At 40.2% G+C, this 23132-nt stretch overlaps 3 protein-coding genes across 3 annotated transcripts; 2 read left to right on the top strand and 1 right to left on the bottom strand.

Annotated features, from left to right (window-relative positions):
• Positions 1–10589: 10589 nt before the first annotated feature.
• On the bottom strand, positions 10590–12159 carry LOC136223076 (pentatricopeptide repeat-containing protein At1g62350-like). The gene is made up of 3 exons (XM_066010870.1): positions 11848–12159; positions 11381–11770; positions 10590–10875 (listed from the first exon to the last, which is right to left on the bottom strand). Exons 1-3 carry the CDS (start codon positions 12157–12159, stop codon positions 10846–10848), a joined length of 732 nt encoding a protein of 243 aa, XP_065866942.1. The 3' UTR covers positions 10590–10845.
• A 145-nt stretch (positions 12160–12304) lies between these two features.
• Positions 12305–20771, top strand: LOC136223074 (uncharacterized). Its single transcript, XM_066010869.1, has 20 exons — positions 12305–12543; positions 12654–12688; positions 12772–12893; positions 13020–13109; positions 13247–13366; positions 13475–13558; positions 14618–14695; positions 15384–15509; positions 15631–15720; positions 16106–16141; positions 16234–16289; positions 16793–16940; positions 17628–18063; positions 18158–18249; positions 18349–18895; positions 19005–19140; positions 19359–19400; positions 19551–19716; positions 19905–19988; positions 20441–20771. The coding sequence occupies exons 1-20, from the start codon at positions 12305–12307 to the stop codon at positions 20540–20542; spliced, it is 2829 nt and encodes a 942-aa protein (XP_065866941.1). The 3' UTR covers positions 20543–20771.
• A 1531-nt stretch (positions 20772–22302) lies between these two features.
• On the top strand, positions 22303–22986 carry LOC136223356 (uncharacterized). The gene has a single exon (XM_066011308.1). The coding sequence runs from the start codon at positions 22343–22345 to the stop codon at positions 22859–22861; it is 519 nt and encodes a 172-aa protein (XP_065867380.1). The 5' UTR covers positions 22303–22342; the 3' UTR covers positions 22862–22986.
• Positions 22987–23132: the final 146 nt, after the last annotated feature.

Below are 23132 nucleotides of genomic sequence, written 5' to 3'. Positions count from 1 at the left end.
TGTTTTCTGAAACAACAAAGTACATTTCTCTGAATGTTAGAATCGGCCGAAATATTATAGTATCAGAAATCATTTACAATACAATTTTGTTGTTTCTCCGAGATCCTAAGTTAGTATATGGACTACTAAAGGAGAGAGGGACTCGTCGGCGTTGGATCTCCACAGCTCTTGAGCCGGTGAACCAACACTTGGCTTAATGATCCCATCCTAGTCCTTCAGGGAACTGGGAGGTGGCTACCCAGCCTCCAGAAAGAGAGACAAATGTGTCCGTAGAGAATGAGCTGTATGGACACTATATGGACCGTTGGGCCCATAGTGCACACTTCTACGATAATCGGTGTTTGATGACTAGTGGAGAATTTCCGATAGGCTGCCGTCTCTGTGGGGGCGTCGTTGGGTTCGACGGGGGGAAGCTCCGATGCCAAAGTCAGTATAGAAGAACAAGAGAGCAAACTGAATTGACAAAGGGTAAGTGAATGTGTACCTTGATAGCTTGAGATACAAGCTATATATAGTCATGAAGTTGTAACTTTTAGTAACTAGAAAGTCTCCATTAATGCTCCATTAATGGCGGTTACTGGTTTCCTTTAAGTATGCTGGTTAGCTTATTGATAGCTTATTAATGGTTTTTATTGCGGGATCGGCTCAGCTGTTTCAATGACGGATTGTATGGTTATGGCGATTCACCTCACAGGTTCGCCCGCGGATCTCTTGTGGTGAGGTGTTGGTGATCCGCCTGTCGGATCTCTTTGCTCAATACGCCGTGATACTCCGGTATCAGGTGATCAACACGTGGCGTTCTAGGCGAATATCCCTTTTGATCATTGGGATAATATCACAATGTTATCAGAAGCCCCTCTAAAGTTCCTTTAAAGTCCTTTAGGGCTTTTGAGCTTCTTCGCGCGCCGTCATGATTACCTGCATTAATGGTCACTATGTTTGATGCCAATCGATGGGTGACACGTGTTGTGGGCGCGCCGCTCGAGAGAAGAGAAAACGCCTTCTTCCTTTCTCTTTCTTCCTCATTTGTTCTTCTCTTCCATTTTTCTTTGCGTTTTCTTTGCCCAGAGTTTTTTCCGGAGTTTCAGAGTCCTCCAAGCTTTTACTTTCATGTAATTTCATCTTTTTCATTCTATTTTTTCTGAATGTTTAGGAGCTCTTCTTCATCCTCCGAATCGACCTTCGAACTTTTTAATTTTACCTCTTCCTCTGAAATCGTAGTTAGCTGGACTACTTCTTCATCGGAAAATTCTTATTCCTCCGAAGGTACAGTTAGTTCTGATTTAGCTGAGTTGCGTAACTCGGCACGTAATAGTAGTCGAACTCGTCCAGGTAGAATTCAGAACTCTTCCGTCACCGTCCCTGGTATTGCTCCGGCAATAGCTTTTAGGCGATTTTCCTGGATGGAAGCCTCTTCTTCTGCCCCGTCTAGGAGAAAGGCGCCTCGTGCGGAATCTAGTCCATCTCGCATGAGCGCCGCGGATCTGACGAATCGCTTTCCGTGGATAAAGGACTATGAGACCCAATTGGCGGCCCCTCATCAACGACCCGCCTGTCCGCCAAGCGGATATCTGTCCGTATATTGTAGTCATGTAGAAAGAGGATTCCGACTTCCTCTCCCTAAGATGATGGCGGACATTCTAGCTTACTTTGATATCACTGCCAGCCAGTTACACCCAAATGGCTGGTTAGATCTGGCTTTAGATTGCTACTTAGCTTCAAACTTAGGGGTAGTGTGTACCCCTCGTGTCTTTCGATCTCTTCATAAACCGTCAAAGCGAAAGTCTGAGTCTTTCCTCACTTTTGCAAAGTTTGGAACATATTCGCCGTTTAGCGGTAAGATGTCCAACGTCCATCTTTGGGACAAAAAATTCTTCTATGTAAAGATAAAAGAGGGCGAGTCTTTAGGCTTTCCATCGTTCTGGAATGCCAAACCTCTGCATATGGCGGGAGACATGCGCATATTGACAGATAGTGATGAGGTAGTGGCGGAACTCATGAAGAATGTCAAGGCGGATGCTTGGACATACGCTGACGCCTTGGACTTCATGATGAATGCCATTCCTTTGATTCGCCAAGAAGGGGACAAGTTCATTTACTCAAAGTTTGCACAATTTTATCAAGGTAACTTTGTTTTTTTTCTTTGAACCTTGATTACCTTATTGTTCTCTTTGTCAGGGGTTTATCTAAGGCCAATCACGCTCTTGTAGAGATGCGCAAGAAACTGAAGGAGGATGAGGCTCGAAAGAAAGGGCAGGCAGTGGATCCCCAAAAGAGTGCAGGGAAACGTCCTGCTGATACAACGGCCAACCCGCCTCTGAAGAAGAGGAAGCCTACAGCTTCTGGCGGACAAAAGTTTATGGCGGATGCCATGAAATCCGCAATGCCCTTGGTGGAGAAGGAACAAGTAAGCTGTTTTTACCTTTTCCTTTTGCCATATTTTGAATCTAAGTTCCGACCTTCCCATCTTTGTGCAGATGGCGAAGCCTGACCTGGGCGGTTACTGGTTCGCCAAACATGGTATCAATGGATCTTTGGAGAATGAGTCTGTCATCAATGACCTGGACGAGGCTCTTGGTCAGTTGGGCGAGGTGCAAAAGAGCCAGAACCAGATCCCAGGATCAGCCCATGTCCAAATGGGAAAAACGGAGCTTCTAACGGTAAGTTCCTTCTGTCCTTTTGCTATTTTTTGGATGAATGAGTGATCTCCTTTGAGGAGAGTTTTACTATTGTTTTTTCGTTTGAATGGACTGTTTGCATTGATAGATGTATACTCGTTTGCGTGCCATGGAAGCTGAGCTCCTTCAAGGTGTGGCAGATAAGGCCACTATAGAAAAGTTGGAGAAAGAAGTCGCTGATGCTAACGCGAATGCCGCGTCCGCTATTGCACTCAAGGATGCTGAGATCCAGAAGTTGAAGGAAAAGATCGAAGCAGATGCTAAGGAGCATGAGGATGCCTTAGCAGACGCGGAATTCATGGCAGGGGAGCAAGTTTTCTTTTACGGCGAATGGATCATGGCGTATGTCCAACTGGCGTATCCTGAGATTGATTTTACAGATCCGGAGTTCGCCGTTCCCGACCCGGATGTTGTCCTCAAATATCGCAAAATCCCGGACGTCAAGGATTACATCCGTGATCACGTTCGGAAATAGATGAAGGGATCCGCCAAAGAAAGCAAACCTCTCGCCAACCCTCAACCTGTGGACCTCGATGAAATGCCCTCGAAGACAGGTGACCAGAGTGAGGAGCTAGTAACCAATAGCACTATTCCTCTAGGAGGAATTATCTCTGTTGAGCAGGAAGCCCCACTGGAGGGCGTATTTGGCGTTGTAGAGAAGGAAGCCCCTTTGGAGGGCGCATCGGGGAAAACAAATGTTAAAGAGAATGCTCCTATTAATGTGTAGCTTTGTTTGTAAAACTTGAGTACAGTTTGTTAATCCTTGCTATTATTTATTTTACTTTTACGTTTGCGTAAGTAAATTTATAGGCTTTCAGGATTTGTTTTGAAGTAGGTGGCCAGCCATACTCCATTGTGCGAACCTTTATGAAGGTTTTGAAGCTGTTTTATTCCTTTAGAGGAAGTTAAGCTGCCTTAGGGATCGTCTTGCTACCTATCTTTGAGGTGAATCGATCCGCCTTTAGGACTTGTGAACCCTTCTTTGGGAAGGGTGTAAGAGAGTGTAAAGGTCTCGTGTCCAAGAGATGTTTTAACTCTATCTCTAATGGTGGTCATTTAAGAATTGATTCGCCCATGAGATTGATCTCCTATCCTTGAGGAGAAAAAGTAGCTATGTGATAGCAGTACTTTTTTGGCGTGGGAAGCGTTGGGTGCCCCCCCTTCTTTTTCAGACTGGAATATTTATATTGCTGCAAGAAAATACTTAAAAAGAATATTGACAATTGAACAATTGCTTTTTATTGATTGGAGATACGATTTATTACAGCAAGCGGGTCTTATATGTGAGCCTCATTAAAACCTTTAATAAGAAAAACCCCATGGGAAAAAAACTTACTAAAGGAAAAAGAGTACTCAAGACCTTGTTTACATTCTATTTTCTGGCGAAATATTTGCGGAGATTTTGGAGATTCAATGTACGCGACAATGTATTTCCTTCCATGTCTTGAATTTTAAATGTGGCGAACCCAATCTTGTCCACTATTCGATACGGACTTGTCCAGGTGAGTCCTAGCTTGCCCTTCTCTTCCCTTCCTTAGATTGGATTTTGTCTGCCTTGCGGAGCACGAGGTCTCCCACATTCAAGTCTACAAGCCTTGCATTTTTATCATGATAAGCTGCGATCCGCTGCTTGTATACCGCCATACGTACATATGCCTTTTCTCGCCTTTCTTCCACTTGATCAAGACTTTCTTTCAGTCTTTGACTATTTTCATCCTCGCAATAGAATGCAACTCTGTCACTTGGGACCTGTATTTCAACTGGGATTACAGCTTCCACGCCATGAGAGAGGGCGAATGGTGTTTCGCCTGTGGCCGTTCTGGGAGTAGTGCGATACGCCCATAGGACGCTCATTAATTGATCCGCCCATTTCTTGTCATGCTCCCCCAATCTTTTCTTTATTCCCTTTACGATCGTCCGATTTGTGACTTCAGTCATACCATTGGATTGAGGATAGTAAACAGAGGCGAATCTGTTCTGAATGCCCAAATGTGCACAGAAAGTTTTGAACTCTCCACAGTTGAATTGTGTTCCATTGTCAGTGATAATCGTGTGGGGAACTCCATACCTTCCCACGATATTATCTTTGACGAACTCCACCATTCGTTCAGCATTGATGGAGGAGACAACCTCAGCCTCTACCCATTTGGTGAAATGATCCACAGCCACGACGACATACTTCCGCTGTCTTCTGATAGGAGGGAAGGGTCCAACTATGTCGATTCCCCAGACCGCAAAGGGTCGACCTTCGATGATGGGCCTTTGAAGATGCTTTGTAGTGTGCGATTCATTTGCGTGAATCTGACAATTATGGCAAGACTCCACAAACTTTTGGGCATCAAGTTCTGCCGTAGGCCAATAAAATCCGACTAACCTGGATTTCTTCAAAATGGAGGCAGATGCCTCATGAGCTCCACATGCGCCCTCATGCAACTCTTAGAGGATTTGTTGTCCCTCTTCCGGCACGATGCACTTCAGCCAGGGGTGGCTAAAAGACTTCCTGTATAGGCAATCATTTACCATGGAGAAATAGGCCGCCTTTCTTACGATCCGCCGAGCTTCTTCCTTGTCCAAAGGCAATGTTCCATCTGTTAGATACTGGCGGATTGGCGATCGCCAATCGTTCTCCACAGGCATGAGTAAGGATACCATCTCCGAGGCGAATGCCGGGGCTGTTTTAACCTCAAACGGGCATTGCAGATCCGCCCAATGCTCTTTGCTTGAAGCCATTTTGGCCAGGTGATCAGCCTCTGTGTGTTGGATCCTCGGGGTACATGGATTAATTCCCATTTGGTGTCTTTAGCTTCGAGGTGATTTAGCAGTTTTTTAACTTCTTCAACATATTTGGCAAGAATGTCATCTTTGACCTCGAAATTTTTGATCACCTGGTACCATCAGTTTGGAGTCGCTGTAGATCACGATCCGCTCAGGAGTGATCTCCTTTAGTAGGCGTAGTCCCAATATCAAGGCCTCATATTCAGCTGCATTGTTGGTTGCGAGGAAACCCAATTTTGCAGCATAATGTAGCTTTATATATTGGGGACCTTTGATCACGATACCTATACCTGCGCCTTCCGCCGAGGAAGCCCCATCGGTGTACATTGTCCATTCCTCGACTTTAGCCTTGGGAAGATTCACTCCCTCTTCGGTGAATTCATTCACAAAGTCTGCCAAGACTTGGCTTTTCAGGGCTGATCGGCTTTCATAACGAACATCGAACTCGCCTAGGCGGATTGCCCATTCCATCAACCTTCCTGAAGTTTCTGGCTTTTGCAAAACTTTCCTCATTGGTATACTTGTACGAACTATGACAGTATGAGCTTGAAAGTAAGGTCTGAGGCGTATGGAGGTGGTGACGACGGCCAGTGCCATTTTATCCAGCTTGGAATATCAGGTTTCAGCATCTTTTAATACTTTGCTCACGTAATAGATTGGATATTGCTGGCCCTCTTCTTCCCTTATCATGACCGTGCAAACGGCCTTATCTGTAACTGAAACATACATATAGAGATTCTCACCTTTCAGGGGGCGACTCATAAGGGGTGGTTCCGTGAGAAACCGCTTGATCCCCTGGAAGGCTTTCTCGCAATCCTCGCTCCATTCGAACGCCTTTTGCTTCTTGATTACTTCATAAAAGGGTTGGCATCGTCGAGCTGAACATGAGATGAACCTGCCCAAGGCTACGATACGCCCATTAAGACGTTGCACTTCCCTAATATTCTGTGGCGCTTTCATCTCCAAAACTGCTTTGACTTTATCAGGGTTTGGGATCACTCCCTTCTGGCTAATCATGAATCCCAAGAATTTTCCATACGTTGCCCCAAAGGTACATTTCTCCGGGTTCAATTTAATGTTGTGGTCTCGAAGTACGCCCAGTACCTCCCTTATATCATCCGCATGCTTTTCTACAGTGGTACTTTTAATGATCATATCATCCACATAAACAGAAAAGTTATCACCTTTGCTTTCCTCGAATATTTTGTTCATCATCCGCTGATAGGTTGCACCCGCGTTCTTGAGTCCAAAGGGCATGACTTTGAAGCAATAGGTGGCTTGGTGAGTCACGAACGAAGTTTTGATTCTATCCGAAGGCTCCATTGGGATCTGGTGATAACTCGACTTCACGTCAGTGAAAGAGTACATAGCGTGTCCTGCGGTCCCATCTACTAGGATGTCAATACATGGTAGGGGATAGTTGTCTTTGGGACAAGCTTTGTTGAGATCTGTGAAGTCAATACACATGCGGTATGATCCACCTGCTTTTTTGACTAGAACCACATTCGCCAGCCACTGTGTATAAAGTACCTCTTCGATGGCGTCCGCCCGTTTAAGCTTGGCGATCTCTTCTTCTATCACCTTCTGCCTTTCAGGGCCATGGTTTCTCTGTTTTTGCACCACTGGTATCGCGTCCTTGTCGATATTGAGTTTGTGAGTGATCATATCTGGACTAATCCCCAGAAGAATCTCATCCTTCCACGCAAAAACATCTTCCGATTCATGGAGAACCTTTGTGATGGCTTCTTTTATTTCTCCTTTTAGCCCTTTAGCCATTTATAGCTGCTTTTCATCCGCCATGAGGTACATCTCTGTTTCACCCAAGGCCATTGTGATAAGCTCTTCCTCGTCCTCATCCTTAGACTGTGGGCGAATCATTAACGATGCTGAATACGTCTCTTGAGCTACTTTTTGGCTTCCTCTGATCATTACACCTCCCTTGGCCGTGGGGATGTAAAGAGTTAAGTGGCGTATGGAGATAAGGGCTGCAGCTTCGGAGATAAAGGGTCGCCCAAGGATGATATTGTAAGCTAATTGGCCATCTAGGATGGAAAATTCCAGATCTCCTTTCCAAATTTGATCTTCATCCGCTAACTCACAATCTAATGTTACTTGGCCTTTTGTTTGGATGGTGTGTCCTGTTACTCCCAGAATGTCCACTATGGTGGTTTCCACTTGGATTGGGTCAACCATAAGCTTAGCAAATGCTCCTCTTGTGATGACATTGCACGAACTCCCGGTATCAATCATCACTCTTTTCATTTCCCAGCCTTCCACCATCATAGTAACGACCAGGGCGTCCGCATGAGGAGAGATCTCCGGGCCGACATCTGCAAAAGGACGATTAAGTGATGCCCTATCTAGAGTAGTGGTTTTTGCCTTTTTCAACACAGGTTGGTACCCAGGTCCGCCTGCTATGACATTGATGGTCCCTTTTGCCTTCTTCTTCTGATCATCTCTGGATCTATCACCATCTCCCTTCTTGCCATCATTTTGGACGAACCGGTCCAACTTTCCTCTCTCGATAAGCCTTTCTATCTCTCTGGCTAACTCCCAGCATGCGTCTATGTCATGGCCATTTTTCCTGTGGTATTTGCAATAATTTTTGGGATTTTTCCCGGTGTTGGTGTACTCCCCCCCTTTTGGTTCGGGGTATGAAATGCTCCGCTTGTGCTGGCTGTTCTCAATCCATATTAGCACTTCGCTTTTAGAGGCATTGAGTGGTGTAAAGGACGACACAAATGCCGATTTGTTCTTAGAGCCCCTTCGTCGGCTTCTAGAGGATGAATCCTGGTGCTTGTCCTCTCTATCTCGATGGCGAGATTCGCCTTTGTCCTTCTTAGGCGGAGACAGTGACTCTCGGCGAATGTCATCTACCTCCATAAAGTCCTTACATCTTTCGATTAATTCTGCCATATCTCGGGGCTTCTTCCGAATTAAATCTTCTTGCAAGCTTTTGCACATGGTGTTTTTCACTAGAGCTTCTACTGCCATGGAGACATCCACATCGACAATTCGTATACACAATTTGTTGAAACTGTCTACATATTCTCGGAGGGTTTCATTCGTCTTCTGCTTCAATTCAAAAAGCTTTCGTGATTTGACCACTGGAGGAATACATCCGGCGAATTTAGCACAAAACTCCCTACTCAATTGATCCCAGCTGTCGATTGATCCGGGAGGTAAAGATTGGAACCAATCATAAGCGGGGCCTCCTAAGGTGGTGATAAACATTCGTCATAAGACCGCCTCACTTGCACGGTTAAGGCTGAGCAACATTCGGTACTTTCTTGCATGGGCCTCCGGGTTGTCCGCACCCATGTAAACGGGTATATTAGGTATTTTAAAATGCCGCTCCGTTTCTTCAGCTTCTATCCATGCTGTAAAGGGCGAATCACGATTAGCGAATGGATTATGTCGGGCATTCTCTTCATTAATGCGGAGCACCGCAGCTCTAACACGATCATCAAAATTTTCCAGACCCGCCCTGGGGCGTCCTCTTCGTGGCGATCTACTCGGAGGTCTCCTATGGGGAGATCTACTCGGAGAGGATGAAGAGCTGGAGCCGGACGACGGATCTGATGGTGAACGCCCACCTCCACCACCCTGCCCTCCAGGAGGAGCTTGGCCGTTATCACCTCCGTGGTCTCCTGGAGGAACGTGTCTATCCTCTCATTGGTTTGGTGGCGGCGGTGGCCTATCCGGACGCAGCATCTCTACTGGCCTCTTGCTTTGTCTACGACCAGTAGATGGGGGTGATCTACCCCTACGGGAAGATCTCTGTCTCGGGGGCGAAGGTGATTTCGACCGCCTACTTTTCCCCTTTCTCCGCTTTTTGTGCCTTCGACCTTCTGATCCGCCCTCGGGGAGACTCGACCGTGGGCGACTTGGGATACCTGATCCGCCCAGATTTAGCCCTTGGCCTGCGGATCCTCCAGGGAGAGTTTGGTTATCCCTTCGAATTTCTCCTGCGCCATCAGGAAATAATTCCCGATTGATTGGCCGTTCACTAAGCGGTAATGTGGTGGTCACCAAGGAGTCCGTAGTGTGAACTTGGAGAAATGAAGAGTTATGGGCATTCGATCCTATAGCCGCCTGCGGCCACTGAGATACCGTAGACGTGGGTGCCATGCTCCAAAGCGGAGGAATGATCATGAATGACCGTAGACGATTACCCATCTCAGGTCCAAACTCTCTTCCTATTGCTTCCGCACACATGTCGATGAATGCGTCTGGCGCCACACTCCCTTCAGCTTGCGTCGTAGGAGCACTTGAATCAGCGCGACCAGCACTGGTTACAGGTTGGCTTGATGGGGTTACCAATGGTGTTTCAACCCCCGAGGTGGGGTTCTGTTCTCCATTCGTCATATCTTCTTAACGTGAATGAAAACCCTTTATTTGATTAAGGGTCCACGTTCACCGCACCAATTGATGACTAGTGGAGAATTTCTGATAGGCTGCCGTCTCTGTGGGGGCGTCGTTGGGTTCGACGGGGGGAAGCTCCGATGCCAAAGTCAGTATAGAAGAACAAGAGAGCAAACTGAATTGACAAAGGGTAAGTGAATGTGTACCTTGATAGCTTGAGATACAAGCTATATATAGTCATGAAGTTGTAACTTTTAGTAACTAGAAAGTCTCCATTAATGCTCCATTAATGGCGGTTACTGGTTTCCTTTAAGTATGCCGGTTAGCTTATTGATAGCTTATTAATGGTTTTTATTGCGGGATCGGCTCAGCTGTTTCAATGGCGGATTGTATGGTTATGGCGATTCACCTCACAGGTTCGCCCGCGGATCTCTTGTGGTGAGGTGTTGGTGATCCGCCTGTCGGATCTCTTTGCTCAATACGCCGTGATACTCCGGTATCAGGTGATCAACACGTGGCGTTCTAGGCGAATATCCCTTTTGATCCTTGGGATAATATCACAATGTTATCAGTGTTTGATTCACAAGGGATTTTTGCGGGAAGTATTCGGAAGCTATCTGAGTATTGGCTTAAGTTAGGCTATACTCTTCTGAGTTTTGGGAATTGTTGAAGAGCTCTAACTGGTAAAGCATACATCAGTCCATCTACTTGGTTTGCTATAACATGCATCAGAACATTATGATCTTCTAAAATTTCCAGAAGAGAAACAAAAAGGACAACAATACTACTATTATGCAAGTGCAAGATCATTTACATAACAGAAACAAGGTTGTTCAATGCACAAAATGACTAGAGAAAAACACAAACCAAGTTTCCTGATTTTCTTTGATGCCCTGAGTGACATATGACGATTGACTACTGTCTTGCTCATTTCTTCTTCTGCAAACGGCTTTGACAACTCCTAATAAAGCAGTTTTGCCACCATTGAAACTCAACAGAATAATTATACCAAGAGATGGAAGTGTCCTCAGACAAGCTTGATTGTTTGCCTTTTCGCCTGCCGGGAAAATAGTAACATAAAAAGCTATACACTTAGAGCAGAGAAAATTCAACATTATCAACCTCAGATTCATCATATCATAGATAATGGTGAATATTTTCTTTCCAAATAATAACAATTATCTGGATTTACACTATCTGGTCTAATTGACTTGCTAGTACCTGAAGAAAAAATCTATCCTCTTCCCTACCCATATGAACCTTTACATGAAGTTCCTTTCCAACTACACTCATGGTAAGGGCGTCAAAACAGATTGTCCTGTTGTAATCGTGTTATATTATATACGATATAAATGCAACAAAAATGATTATCATGTCGAATGTGTATGAGTATGCAGGGTTGTTCCTATTTTCGTTCACAAATTAACAGTCCTAGCAAGAAATGAAGCTCACTAAGCACTCCATTTTCTTCCAGAAAATTCAGTATAAACGTTGTTCTTTTACCAGCTTTGATGCACAGAATGAAACAAATAAGAAAAAAAGAAAAGTACAAGGGCACATACATTTTTCTTCTGCACAAGTTCTTTGAGGAATTCCTCAGGATAATCCATGTAAACACCACATTCATTCTTTACAGAAGCTGCAAGTTCATCTCTTCCAGCTTCCTCAAGATTCCTAATCAAAATTGTAAAGGTTAATTTATCTGGCTTACAACCTGATTCCTTCATTCTTCCATAGGTCTCCATTGCTTTCTCAACCACACCCGCATTGAGATAAGCTCCAATAATCTCAGTGAACACTCTTGTGTCAGGTTTCAACCCTTCTTCTTCTAGTTTACATAAGAATTCTTCAGTCATTTCAATCAACTTGTTCCTCCCCAACATCTGAATCATTCCATAATATAACGATACATCTGGTTTGTACCATATTTCCTTTTGCACAAACTCAAACACCTAAACCCTGATTTCAATTTAGACAAAAGACCTTACAATTGGGGAAAAAAGATGAGAACTTTAGAATCAGAAAATACCTTGAGAGCTAACTCTAACTCATTTTGGTTTTGCAGAACTTCAAGTGTAGCTATCAAGTCAGCTTTGAGAAGCCTAGAGACTTTGCCGTTGAAAACTTGTTCGAGTCTGAGATTGGATGATTTTGCTAGTTTGAGAGATTGGATTGCTTGTATTGCTTCTGTTGATAATCTCTTCGCTTTCCATAAAGGTTTCCTTGGTCCTCCTCTCAAGCTACAGGTTATAATGGATTTGCGGAAGTCGGATTTCTTAGAAAACTCGCAAAATTTCAGTTGAGAAAATTGGAATTTCAGAGAATCCATTGAAGTAGCCATGTTATCTTCTGCACAAAAGAAGCTTTCTTGTTGTTATGTTTGAGCATAGGTCAAATAAACGACGGCGTTTAGGACGTTTTGATTTTTTAAGTGGACTCTGCAGCTATCTTTCTCCCGTTGCCCAAAAATAGAGAAAAATAGAGAAATGGAGGGAAGGAGGAGGAAATGGTTTTATTGGGTGATAATGGCGATTCATGGAGTTGGTATACTGATATTCACTAGAGGATTCTTATTGACTCGAACTGAGCTTCCTTATTATAGTCAATGTTCTGATATTTCTCAATCTCCTTGCTTCCCGCCTTCTCAGAATAACTCTCTAGGTCAGCATTGCTGGACTAAACCTGCTGTCGATCGTGTTGTAATTATTGTTCTTGATGCTCTCAGGTATGAGCAATTCCATTCAATTCGATTCAATGTTATTCTTTAATTTAGCTATTTCTCTTAAAATAATTTCTGATGCGTGGACTCTTTCTTCAATTATTTCTCATATCCAGGTTTGATTTCGTCGCCCCCAGTAGTTTTTTCCCAGGTTAGCTCTAATTCTTATGCTTATATGTATTTTCGACCAGTGATTGACTAATATGGACTGCTTCATGATATTCATTGGTGTAGAGAAGAAGCCATGGATGGACAGACTCCCTGTTTTGCAGAAGTTGGCATTTAAACAAGGATCATCTTCCAGGATTTTCAAAGCTATTGCAGATCCTCCTACCACTAGTCTTCAACGCTTGAAGGTCTACTTATAGTGAATTGTTCTCTTTCTCTATATATCTTTTGGATGCCTGCTTTCCAGGCTTATTAATCTTAATTTCTATCAAGGAAAAAGTATACGCTACTCACTTTCCCCATGTAATTTTCAGGGCTTAACAACAGGTGGACTTCCAACTTTTATTGATGTTGGAAACAGCTTTGGTGCTCCTGCAATTATTGAAGATAACTTCATAAATCAGGTTTAATTACAACCCATCCTTGATCTAGTTGGCTTTTGTTCTCTGGTATTTACAGTTATAAGAAGAGTTCTGAATTTGAACATTTTCTAAGTTATATCTTATTTGAATTTGAATTTTCATGATAATCCTTCTTGCAGTTAGTTATAAATGGGAAACGAGTATTGATGATGGGAGATGACACATGGGTTCAGTTGTTTCCTCATCATTTTAATAAGTCTTATCCTTACCCATCTTTCAATGTTAAAGATCTTCACACGGTATGCTATTTTATCATGATCATGTAAGTGCAGTTTTCAATAGTTTTCATTTGCTATTTATTCATAATTTAATACACTAGAGAATTTGGCAACTTTGTAATGTTCCAGGTAGATAATGGATGCATTGACCATCTATTTCCATCCTTACATGAAGAAGATTGGGATGTTCTTATTGCACATTTTCTTGGTGTGGTAAGATTGAAGTATCTTATTAGTGAAAGTTTATATTGTGTTGATAAATTATTTCCACATATAAAGGAACCATTTGACCCAAAAGTTTAAGCTCCTAAGTAAGACCCAATAATAGCTTTTTATTATTATCTCTGACATACCCGCACTGGAATGCCTCTTGGGCTTGAGATGTGTACAATAGAGCCCGATATTATCATGTGTTGAAATTCCATTAACAAATGGAGTTGTTCGGATTTGAACCCACGACCACGTGGTAGTCTTTGGTACACCTCAAAAGGTATATCAAAGGAGGAGGATTGCCTCACTCACATATATAAGGAGCCATATGGCTCTTTAATTAAGCAATGTGGAATATGTAACACCCCCCTTCATGCCTAGAGCCATCTGGAGCGTTAAGCAATTCTACATGGGTCACCCAACATTGAAAGTTGAATACAAGGCTCTGATACCATATCTAGGAACCATTTGACCCACAAGTTTAAGCTGATAGATAAGGTCCAAGAATAACTTTTTTATTATTACCTCTGACACCTAGTGGCGCTTCTTGTGGTATGAATAGATTTATCATGTAGGCCTATTACTTTTTTGTGCTTACCTTGCCATTCCTTAACCAACCTGTATCAATATCTGCATGATTGCTTGGAGAACCGTAAAAGATGCATGATTCTCTGTATGAATTTTGGGACTTATTCCTGTTTGTGGAGTATTTGTTAACAAATGTACACAGTTGCCAATTTTAGATCATTTACTATGCAATCGTTTTCTATTTGCAAGTATGAACATTAATATCATGAGTTGTTAAGGAAGAACTCTGCTTAAAATTATCAAGAATGAGGAATGAACTGAGTTCTTCCTTATTAGCTGCAATGGAAAACCTGTTGATTATCTCTCTCTCTGTTGGAATTTCTTGCGCCAGCATCTTGTCTTAATGCTGACCGTAAATGTCATTCATATCTCCAAAAAAGTTCGCCAAGTTCTTTTGGGTTTGATTTGACGTGAGAAAATACTTATTATCTGCTTGTATTAGGAAACTGATTTCTTTCAACATTTCTGGTACAGGATCATGCTGGACATATATTTGGTGTTGATTCCAATCCAATGATAGAAAAGTTGGACCAGTACAATCTCATTCTAGAGGTAGTTTCTTATTTCTGCAAATTGATGTTGTATTGTATTGTATTGCGTTTAGCTTTCTTGAATTTCAGGAAACCATATCCTAGTCTATGTAACTGTCATATAGTCTGACATGTCACTGCATGCCAATAGATTTTTCTGATTCCCTAGTCCCTACAACAAGAAATTCTTTGCCCTTTTTTGTTAAGTTCAACATATATTTGATTTAACCTTTTCAATCCTGTCGTTAAAGCATTTGAGTCACTACATTCGTTTGTTCATCATATGCAAGCATGCCAGGATTTATGTAGCAGAAACCAGTGTGGTCTCTTCTTGTTATGGTAAGATTATGTCAGGCATCAAAGTTGTGTTTGGTTGTCAGAAAATCCATTAACTTGTTATGGTAAGATTATGTCAGGCATCAAAGATAGCAAGATTACCCTAGTTAGCTGATTTTTTTTCCCTTTTGGGTAATCTGGATTATCTATGCTTGGATACTAAAAATATTTTCTCTGAGTAAGGAGCTGATAACTGTAAAAGGGTAATAGTGTCTCAGCATGTCTGGCTGGTAGAGTTGCTGCTTGTAATCCTGCCTGTATTATATTACCCAATTGTAGGCTAGACTTGGCATGCCTAACTTTTGGTGCTACACCTGCTTCGTGTTGCTTTACTAAATTTATGCGCTTTGATTTTGCTACGTATTTTGCTTTAGGAAGTGATCAAAGAGCTGGAGAACCAGTCTGGTCCAGGTGGAAAACATGAAAATACACTTTTGCTTGTGATGGGTGACCATGGGCAAACCTTGAATGGAGATCATGGTGGGGGGAGTGCTGAAGAGGTGTGCTGTATATCACAATATCTTGCCTTGTCAAAAATTGATTTGTTTCCTTTTTCTTACAGGTTCATTTTATTTATTTATTTTTTTGAGTTACAGATGCTTGATCATTAATATTGTATAGGTGGAAACATCACTCTTTGCCATGAGTTTCAAGCAGCCCCCATTTTCCATTCCATCTGAACTCGATACTTCATCTTGCAAACAAGATTCGGTATTGCTACTATCCTTACGTGAATATACATATATTACTATTTCCAGGATAACTATGATTTCCCACTCTTACTTGTACCACTTATTCTTGCTGATATTGATATTCCCTATATTGGCAGGGTGTTATCTTTGCCTCTCTTGTTACTTTTTTGTTTTTTTACCAAAATGTAAAAGAACATGACAGACATAGAAATGATCTGAATAAACCTTAAGAATTCTTAGACAGTGTTTGCAATTTTTTTGAAAGATGATCCAATTGTAGTTATTTGTCCCAACTTATAAGCAAATAGAACTGCATTGGCTTACTAACAGACTCTCAGAAATAATGTTAGCACTTCATGACTTTAGTAAATCATGCTGAAGTGAATTCTCTATACTGATTTCAGGGTGGGAAGAACATGTGTATTAGCTCCATCCAACAGGTGATTACTCTTTCTGGATTGGGTTCACATTCACTTATTACTGAAATCATTCACATCATATGAAAGGGACTGATTCAGCTAATTCTTTGCAGCTTGATTTTGCTGCGACAGTGTCAGCTTTACTTGGTGTTTCCTTTCCTTTTGGAAGGTGCCGTGTAAGCATCTCTGGATTTCAATTTCTTCTTTTATCAGTATATACATGTAGTGGCCTTTCTACTTGTGTGATGGTTTTGGAACTGATTGACCAAATCAGATTTTCTACTCTACCATGTTTCTGTGTTATTTCTGTTGTGGTATCTCAAGTGATTGGTGTTGGAGAATTAATAGAATGGAAATAGGGTTGTTTTATGCTCCAAGGTTGATTTCATTTTGGTCATATTTTTCTTCATTGAAGTCAGCGTATATGTTGAAGTGTTTGGATTATCTAGTAATTGTTTGGAAGTTCCAATTCTATTAGCATATTAATTGTTTCTAAAATTTGAAAAATTCTTTGTTGTTCAGCTTTATAGCTGTTTTCTCTTAGTAAAAGGAACTCTTATGCTGTACTTGCATTGTTTAGGTATAACTTGCATATATTCCACTACATTGTCTCAATTCTTGATTGCTGCAACGATTATTCAGTGCTCAAGATTTTTTTTTATATATTTCCAGCATTGGGCGAGTTAATCCTGAGCTATATGCTTTAGGTGCCGGTACATGGAATTTGGAGGGCATTGGACTGGGAAGTTGCAAAGATCATTTAGAATTGCAACAATGGTTAAAGAATTACGTCAACACACTTTGCATCAATTCTTGGCAGGTATGTTTTTTTCCCTTTTTAGTGGGTTTGAAGTTGAAGTGCATGATGCTGTTTTTGAATAATTATCATGTTGATTTTCAACATAGACCACTTTTTTTTATTTTTTGTTTTTCTAATCTAGTATCGACTTTGCTTTAGTAGGTGCGAACTGGAGTTGGTATAGTTCGCCCCGGTTAGAACCTTCTGGGAAAGATTGGAATGAAAACTTAGATTAAGATTGATAATAATAACCTTAGGCACTGAGAACAATAGTTCAAAGCTTCCTCCATTGGCTATTTGGCTTAATAAACTCTTCTGCTAAATATAACTTGTCGGTGCTTCAGTTAACAGTCTTTGAATTCTACTTTTGCATTATGAGAGGAAAGTTCTGATGCAAATTTGATAACTGAAATGCTTCTTAGCCCTGTCATCTGTGGCATTTTAGTCAATTTGCAATATAGATGTGGGTGAGGGTCAACATGGTATTACAGTTGATAGGACAGTATTTTTACCCTCTATTTTTCACTTTGTTTGGCACGAGAGAGTTGATGTTGGTAAAGGTTGATAGCAGACAGCATAGTCATTGGAATGTAAAATATGATAACCATTAACGTAAGGTCCTCCAAAATGCATGATCTACATGTAGTACAACTGAAAGTAATTTTGATATGGCTTTCATCCATCTTAAAGTTGTGAGTTCTTCTGTAGGTCAAACGATATATTGATGTCTATTCAGCTTCATCGATGATTGGATTTTCCTCTGAAGATTTGCTACACATATCAGATATATATAATCAGGCAGAAGAGAATTGGTCAAACACTCAGAATATATTACTACACAAAAATGAAAGCTGCAACTCCTTGTTGCCTGCTCTTACAAAGCAAATTAATGCCTACTTCACTTTTCTATCAAATGTTGCAGAGCTAGCACGCTCCAAATGGACTGAGTTTAGTTTGAAGATGATGGCCACTGGTTTTGTGGTTTTGGTGATGTCACTTTCCCTGATATTGTTCGCTATTCAGCAGGCAAATAAGTTACATGTTGTTCTTCCTTCTGGGAATTCTGTGATTTCCTTTGATATAATATTTGTGTTCTTCGTCGTGGCGATACGTGCATGCAGCTTGTTTTCCAATAGTTATATTTGTAAGTTCTGATTTATCAGCTTCTAAATATGCTTTTCCAAATTTCCCTTGCTTTTGCTGACGTTCCTTTTTCCCCCCATTAATCTTGACCTCAGTGGAAGAAGGAAAAGTGGCAAGTTTTCTGTTGGCAACAATTGGCATTGCCAAGTTACGATATTCAGTCATGAAAAATAAGATGCTAATTGAAGTATGTTCTTGTAACCTTGAAGGGTCATTAACATGATATGGGTCATAGGCTTCACTGTTGTTTTTGTCATACTAACTTTTTCTAGGGATTCATTTGCAGGCAGTTACTTTTCTTCTGTTAAACTCGATTCTCAGATTCAGCATTGACGTTGGGCTATCGAAACAGGCTGCTACTTCTGCATTTATGAGTGCATCTCCCTCATGGATGCTTTGGATTGCCCCAGGCCATCCAGTATGGGCGTATATATCTGAAATTGGACCGAGTCTAATTCTAATTTTATTAGCATGGTTACTATACCGAACTATTGTTAGAAGATATTGTTCGGGAATTTGGAAGTATATTATCATGGGGACCATTTTGAGCTATATCCTCATAGCACTACACTGGGTATCTGAAAGTAATATATCAAATCTGGCTCTGTTGCTTCAAGGAATTGAAAAAAGTCATATACCTAGGATAGTATATGCTATTGGCCTGGGTCAACTGTTACTCGCATTTGGTAAACTTTTTACTCAAGAGAAAGCTTTAGATGGAAAATCCAGCTTGATGATGAAAACACTCGCTATGTTGTCTGCCTGGAGTTCAACAATCATCGTTCTGTCGGGAAAACAAGGTTCCTTGGTTGCATTAGCATTGGTTATTGGAGGTGCTGCTTCTTTCTTATCAACTAAAACTTACTGCTCCATATTCATGTGCAATGTACTTTTATTTGCTTTTGTAAAGATTTCTCATTGTTTATAAAAGTCTCTTTGTAGGGTATTGTATAGTGAGGCTGGATAGTAAGGAAGAAGACACCTTCAGTGGGAATGCTAGAATGTTAAATTTCAGTCCGCTGGCCATAACACAATGGAATCTCTTTGCTGTGTGTCTATTTTTTGCCACAGGTCACTGGTAAGTTAACATGTTTGCAATCTATTTTAACTGCAACGTATAAGCTGAGCTAGTATTTACTTTCTTGCTCCGCTTTCTATTTCCTTTTTAATTGTTGCAGCTCATTCCTTAAATTATGGCAGGCTGCTTGTCATAAACTTCAATAACTCTTCAGATCAGTACTTCATTAATAATATATGCATCTGACCACTGTTTCATTTCCTGTAACTGCTTATCAGGTGCGCTTTTGACGGCCTGCGATACGGTGCGGCATTTGTTGGGTGAGTCTTGGGTGTTTGCACACTTGCAATTGTCTTACATAATTCATAATTTACTTTTTCTAACCCTCTACATTTGATGGGGTAATTTTTCCATTAAATAGTATGAATAGTCATTAGTAGTCAAAGCATAATAGTCATAATGTTTTTCAGGTTCGACGAGTTCATCCTTGTTCGTCAAGCCATCCTTCTTACAATTGAAACTTTTGGTTTTTCTATCATCCTTCCTATATTCGGGCTTCCAGTTCTTGTTGTACACCAATATTTGTCAGGTCACAGCAACGGTCAGAAAAGTTCTATGTTCTTACAGCTGTCCCAGGCGAGTTAATTATCTGTCAATTGTTTTTATATCATTCCTGCCCAATATTATGTTTATATTGACATCTGACACATGATATCCAAAAACGGTTTCAACGTTGCTTTAGAGGAGCAATTGCGTAACTGATGTTTGAATTTTCTCATAACACCATGGATTAAGTTTAATGAATCCCGTGTTGATTGTTTCAGATGTATTTGATGTATGGACTCATCACAACTGCCACAGTCACAGCCACCATCATGTGCGTCACTATTCAAAGGAGGCATCTAATGGCAAGTTAATCCATTCTTTTCTTCTTTTCATGTTGAGGATGAAATTGATGAAAAAATATATAAATTTAGGGGTGTGATTATATATGATATAAATGCAATCAAAATGATAATCGTGTCTGTCATGGAACCAATTGAACTAAAGTCACAACCAAGTTAAAGGTCCACTTCATATTAATAGCTGACACACCCCCACACGCGAATGCCCACTGGGCTTGAAGCGTGCACAACACAGACCCAAATTACCATGTCCTGCAAATAACTCAACAAATGGGGCTGCCAGGAATCAAACCCCGGACCACTTGATCACGCTGGCTCTGATACCATGACATGGAACCAATTGAACTAGAAGCTCGAGCTGATAGTTAAAGGTCCACTTCATATTAATAGCTGACAGTGTCAAACCCGTGTATATTGGAAATTTGCTAATTACTATTAGTAAATGTGTATTTCAGGTATGGGGTTTGTTTGCTCCGAAATTTGTATTTGATGTGGTGGGTCTGATGCTGACAGATGTGCTGATTTGCTTGGGTTTGCTATTCTATTCTGAAGAATGAATTCATGGAATTGATGTTCAATCTTACTACTACTTTTCATCCTTCTCTATTCAGTGATGCTGTAACAATTTCACAATTTTGAAACAATACAGGGAGATGAGAAATTACTATATATAATTTCATTTTATTCTCTTTTTTTTAGAAGTTGTAGAAGAACGTGCTATGTTTTGTTTGATTTGATAGACAGCAATTAGAAGAGAATGTATTTCATTCCTTTCCATCATTCTAAAACAAACAAAATACAGAGATTTTCATCATTCTTTCCCATCTTCTATCATCCTTTCAAATCAAGCATACCATAAATTCTATTTGTCTAATTATTCTCCCCCATAAATCAAAACTAATATGTTGAAAAATCTATTATTTAAAGTTAAAGCTGACCAAAAAGTTAAATTAATTTAACTTGATGCATTAGTGATTCATTTCATTTAAAATTAATGATGCTGGAGTTAAAAAATTAATCAATCTATGTAATTATATATATAAATAATAATTAAGTAATGAATATTATAGAAAAAAGGTTATATATTACTGGTAGAGCTATGCTTTCCTATTTTCTTGGGATAAGGTGCAAAAAATACATCTATATAAGTAATTTTACCTTTAACGTCTATAATGATGCAATTTTACCCCTAATGTTGGTAAATTTGGTCAATTTTAAACATTATTATAAAACATAAATATTTTGTTCTTTTTTTTTTTTTTGAAAAGCAGATATTTTGTTCCTTATTCTCCTACTTAAGTTGATTCTAGAAAAAATTCATACTTTTTGTGATTTAATATTAGAATTGAAGATTAGTAATTTTAAATTCGGTGAAATATTGGAATTTTTTTTATCAAACTCGTACAAAATACATTATGTTTTTTATTTTAAAAAAATCACGTTTAATGATATGTTTATAATTTGTTACTAATGAATGATAAAATAACGAACATGTGAAGTGTAGATGACAAGATTCATGACCGAGAAGACAATTTGATGAATAATTTTTTCAATTGACTCAACTTATCAACATTAGGGGTAAAATTGCTCTTAACTGCTAACGTTAAAGGTAAAATTACTCCTAGGTGTAAATGTGATGAGTATTTTTGCATTTTGTCCCTATTTTCTTTATGTCGTTTAAGGTTTTTTTTTATATATAAAAAGTAATAAAATGTTAACCAGATTATCAAAGTAAATTTAAGATTTTTGTTTTGTTACAAAACATCATATAAAGAAACAAATTGATAATTCTGTTCATCTACTTTGAGGAGGATGATTCATTCTTTCTCCTCATACCAGGTTAGATTTCTGTATTTCTTTTTATTGTTTTTTTAGTCTGTATCCATATATTTCATTAGAACTCTTTATCCGTCTGATTGTATCTGCTCTTTATTATTTTGTCGTTTATGCTTTTTTTCAGATTTAGTAAGAGCGGAAATGATTTATCTTATCCGTAGATCAATAAATCCACGTGGTTGCAATAAAAAAAAAGACTCAGATCCGAATGTTCGAAATGGTCTGAAGGATGAAATTTGGATTTACGAAAAATATATCGATGTTTTGTGTTTTTATGTCATCTTTTTTCTCTTTATAGTTATTTTCATACTTTTGTGGATATTGTATTTGTTTTAGCGTTTAATCGTGTGTAAGGTTTTTACATTCTTCTATTTTCATCTCATGAAATTAGAAGCATTTAAAAAAAAATAAAAAAATATTATTATTTAATATGTAAAAAAATGATGATACAAGCAAGAGGATAATATAGTCTTAATGGAAATAGGTATAACACAACAATTCCACAAGTTTGATAATCAGAAATGGGAATATCAGTCTCAAAACGAGTCAAAACCTCACTCACCAACTCAACCGAGTTCACATCAGCCTGTGACTCAGCCTACAGCCACTGCATCTCACTAACTCAGCATGCTTTTGAAGGGGTGCTGCCGTACCAACTCCGTACAGCCTCCGATCACATCCACGCCACCATCTTCTCTAATTCCAAACAACCTCTCATCTTCAACAACTGGGTCCCATCTCCCCCAACTCGTCTCCAAATCGACTCAGCTCTCCGATTCGTCGCTCGTCAACAGAAAGGGGATGAGACGAAGGAGCTGATTCTGGGCCCCGCGCCGTTTAAGGAGTGGGCGGTGGTTCTGTACGCGGAAACCATCGTCGGAAACGCTGGAAAGGCTATCATGGCGCGAGTTCCTATTGGAGCAGCCGGAATCGTTGGAATTGGAGCGGCGACGAGATCGGGAAAGGATTTGGTAGGTGCGGCGATTGGGATTTACGCGCTTGGGGTCGCGACTTCAATTTATCTGAGTTTGTCCGGTTAATTTCCCTGTAACTAATTGAGTTTAGTGGTCAATTACATATTAATTGTTGGTAAAAAGTAATAATCCATCCATATGTTTTCTTGAACTTGTTTAGGCAATTACAAAATGTTTGAGATTTTTTTTGATGATGATAAATAACTAAGAGCAACTCTAAAACTCTCTAGCTAAAAAATATTCTACCAAAAATTATCTCCATTTTTAATGGTATAATATATTCTTTTTATTTATTTATTTTAAGCATTTAACCTATTTTATCATAATAATATAATTG

The sequence above is a fragment of the Euphorbia lathyris genome, chromosome 3 (assembly GCF_963576675.1).
Source record: "Euphorbia lathyris chromosome 3, ddEupLath1.1, whole genome shotgun sequence".
NCBI classification, from domain to species: Eukaryota; Viridiplantae; Streptophyta; class Magnoliopsida; order Malpighiales; family Euphorbiaceae; genus Euphorbia; species Euphorbia lathyris.
The sequence above is the reverse complement of the archived record's forward strand: the minus strand, read 5'-3'. Positions and strand labels throughout refer to the sequence as shown.

Bases quoted from the DNA above. Each gene is read 5' to 3' on its own strand.
- LOC136223076 (XM_066010870.1), bottom strand. From the start codon at position 12,159: ATGGCTACTTCAATGGATTCTCTGAAATTCCAATTTTCTCAACTGAAA. The intron at 11,771-11,847 runs GTATTTTCTGAT...ATCAGGGTTTAG, and splicing joins AGTTAGAGTTAGCTCTCAAG to GTGTTTGAGTTTGTGCAAAA. The intron at 10,876-11,380 runs GTATGTGCCCTT...TTTTCCCGGCAG, and splicing joins AACTTGTGCAGAAGAAAAAT to GCGAAAAGGCAAACAATCAA.
- LOC136223074 (XM_066010869.1), top strand. From the start codon at position 12,305: ATGGAGGGAAGGAGGAGGAAATGGTTTTATTGGGTGATAATGGCGATT. The intron at 13,110-13,246 runs GTTTAATTACAA...TCCTTCTTGCAG, and splicing joins AAGATAACTTCATAAATCAG to TTAGTTATAAATGGGAAACG. The intron at 15,721-16,105 runs GTATTGCTACTA...TACTGATTTCAG, and splicing joins CATCTTGCAAACAAGATTCG to GGTGGGAAGAACATGTGTAT.
- LOC136223356 (XM_066011308.1), top strand. From the start codon at position 22,343: ATGGGAATATCAGTCTCAAAACGAGTCAAAACCTCACTCACCAACTCA.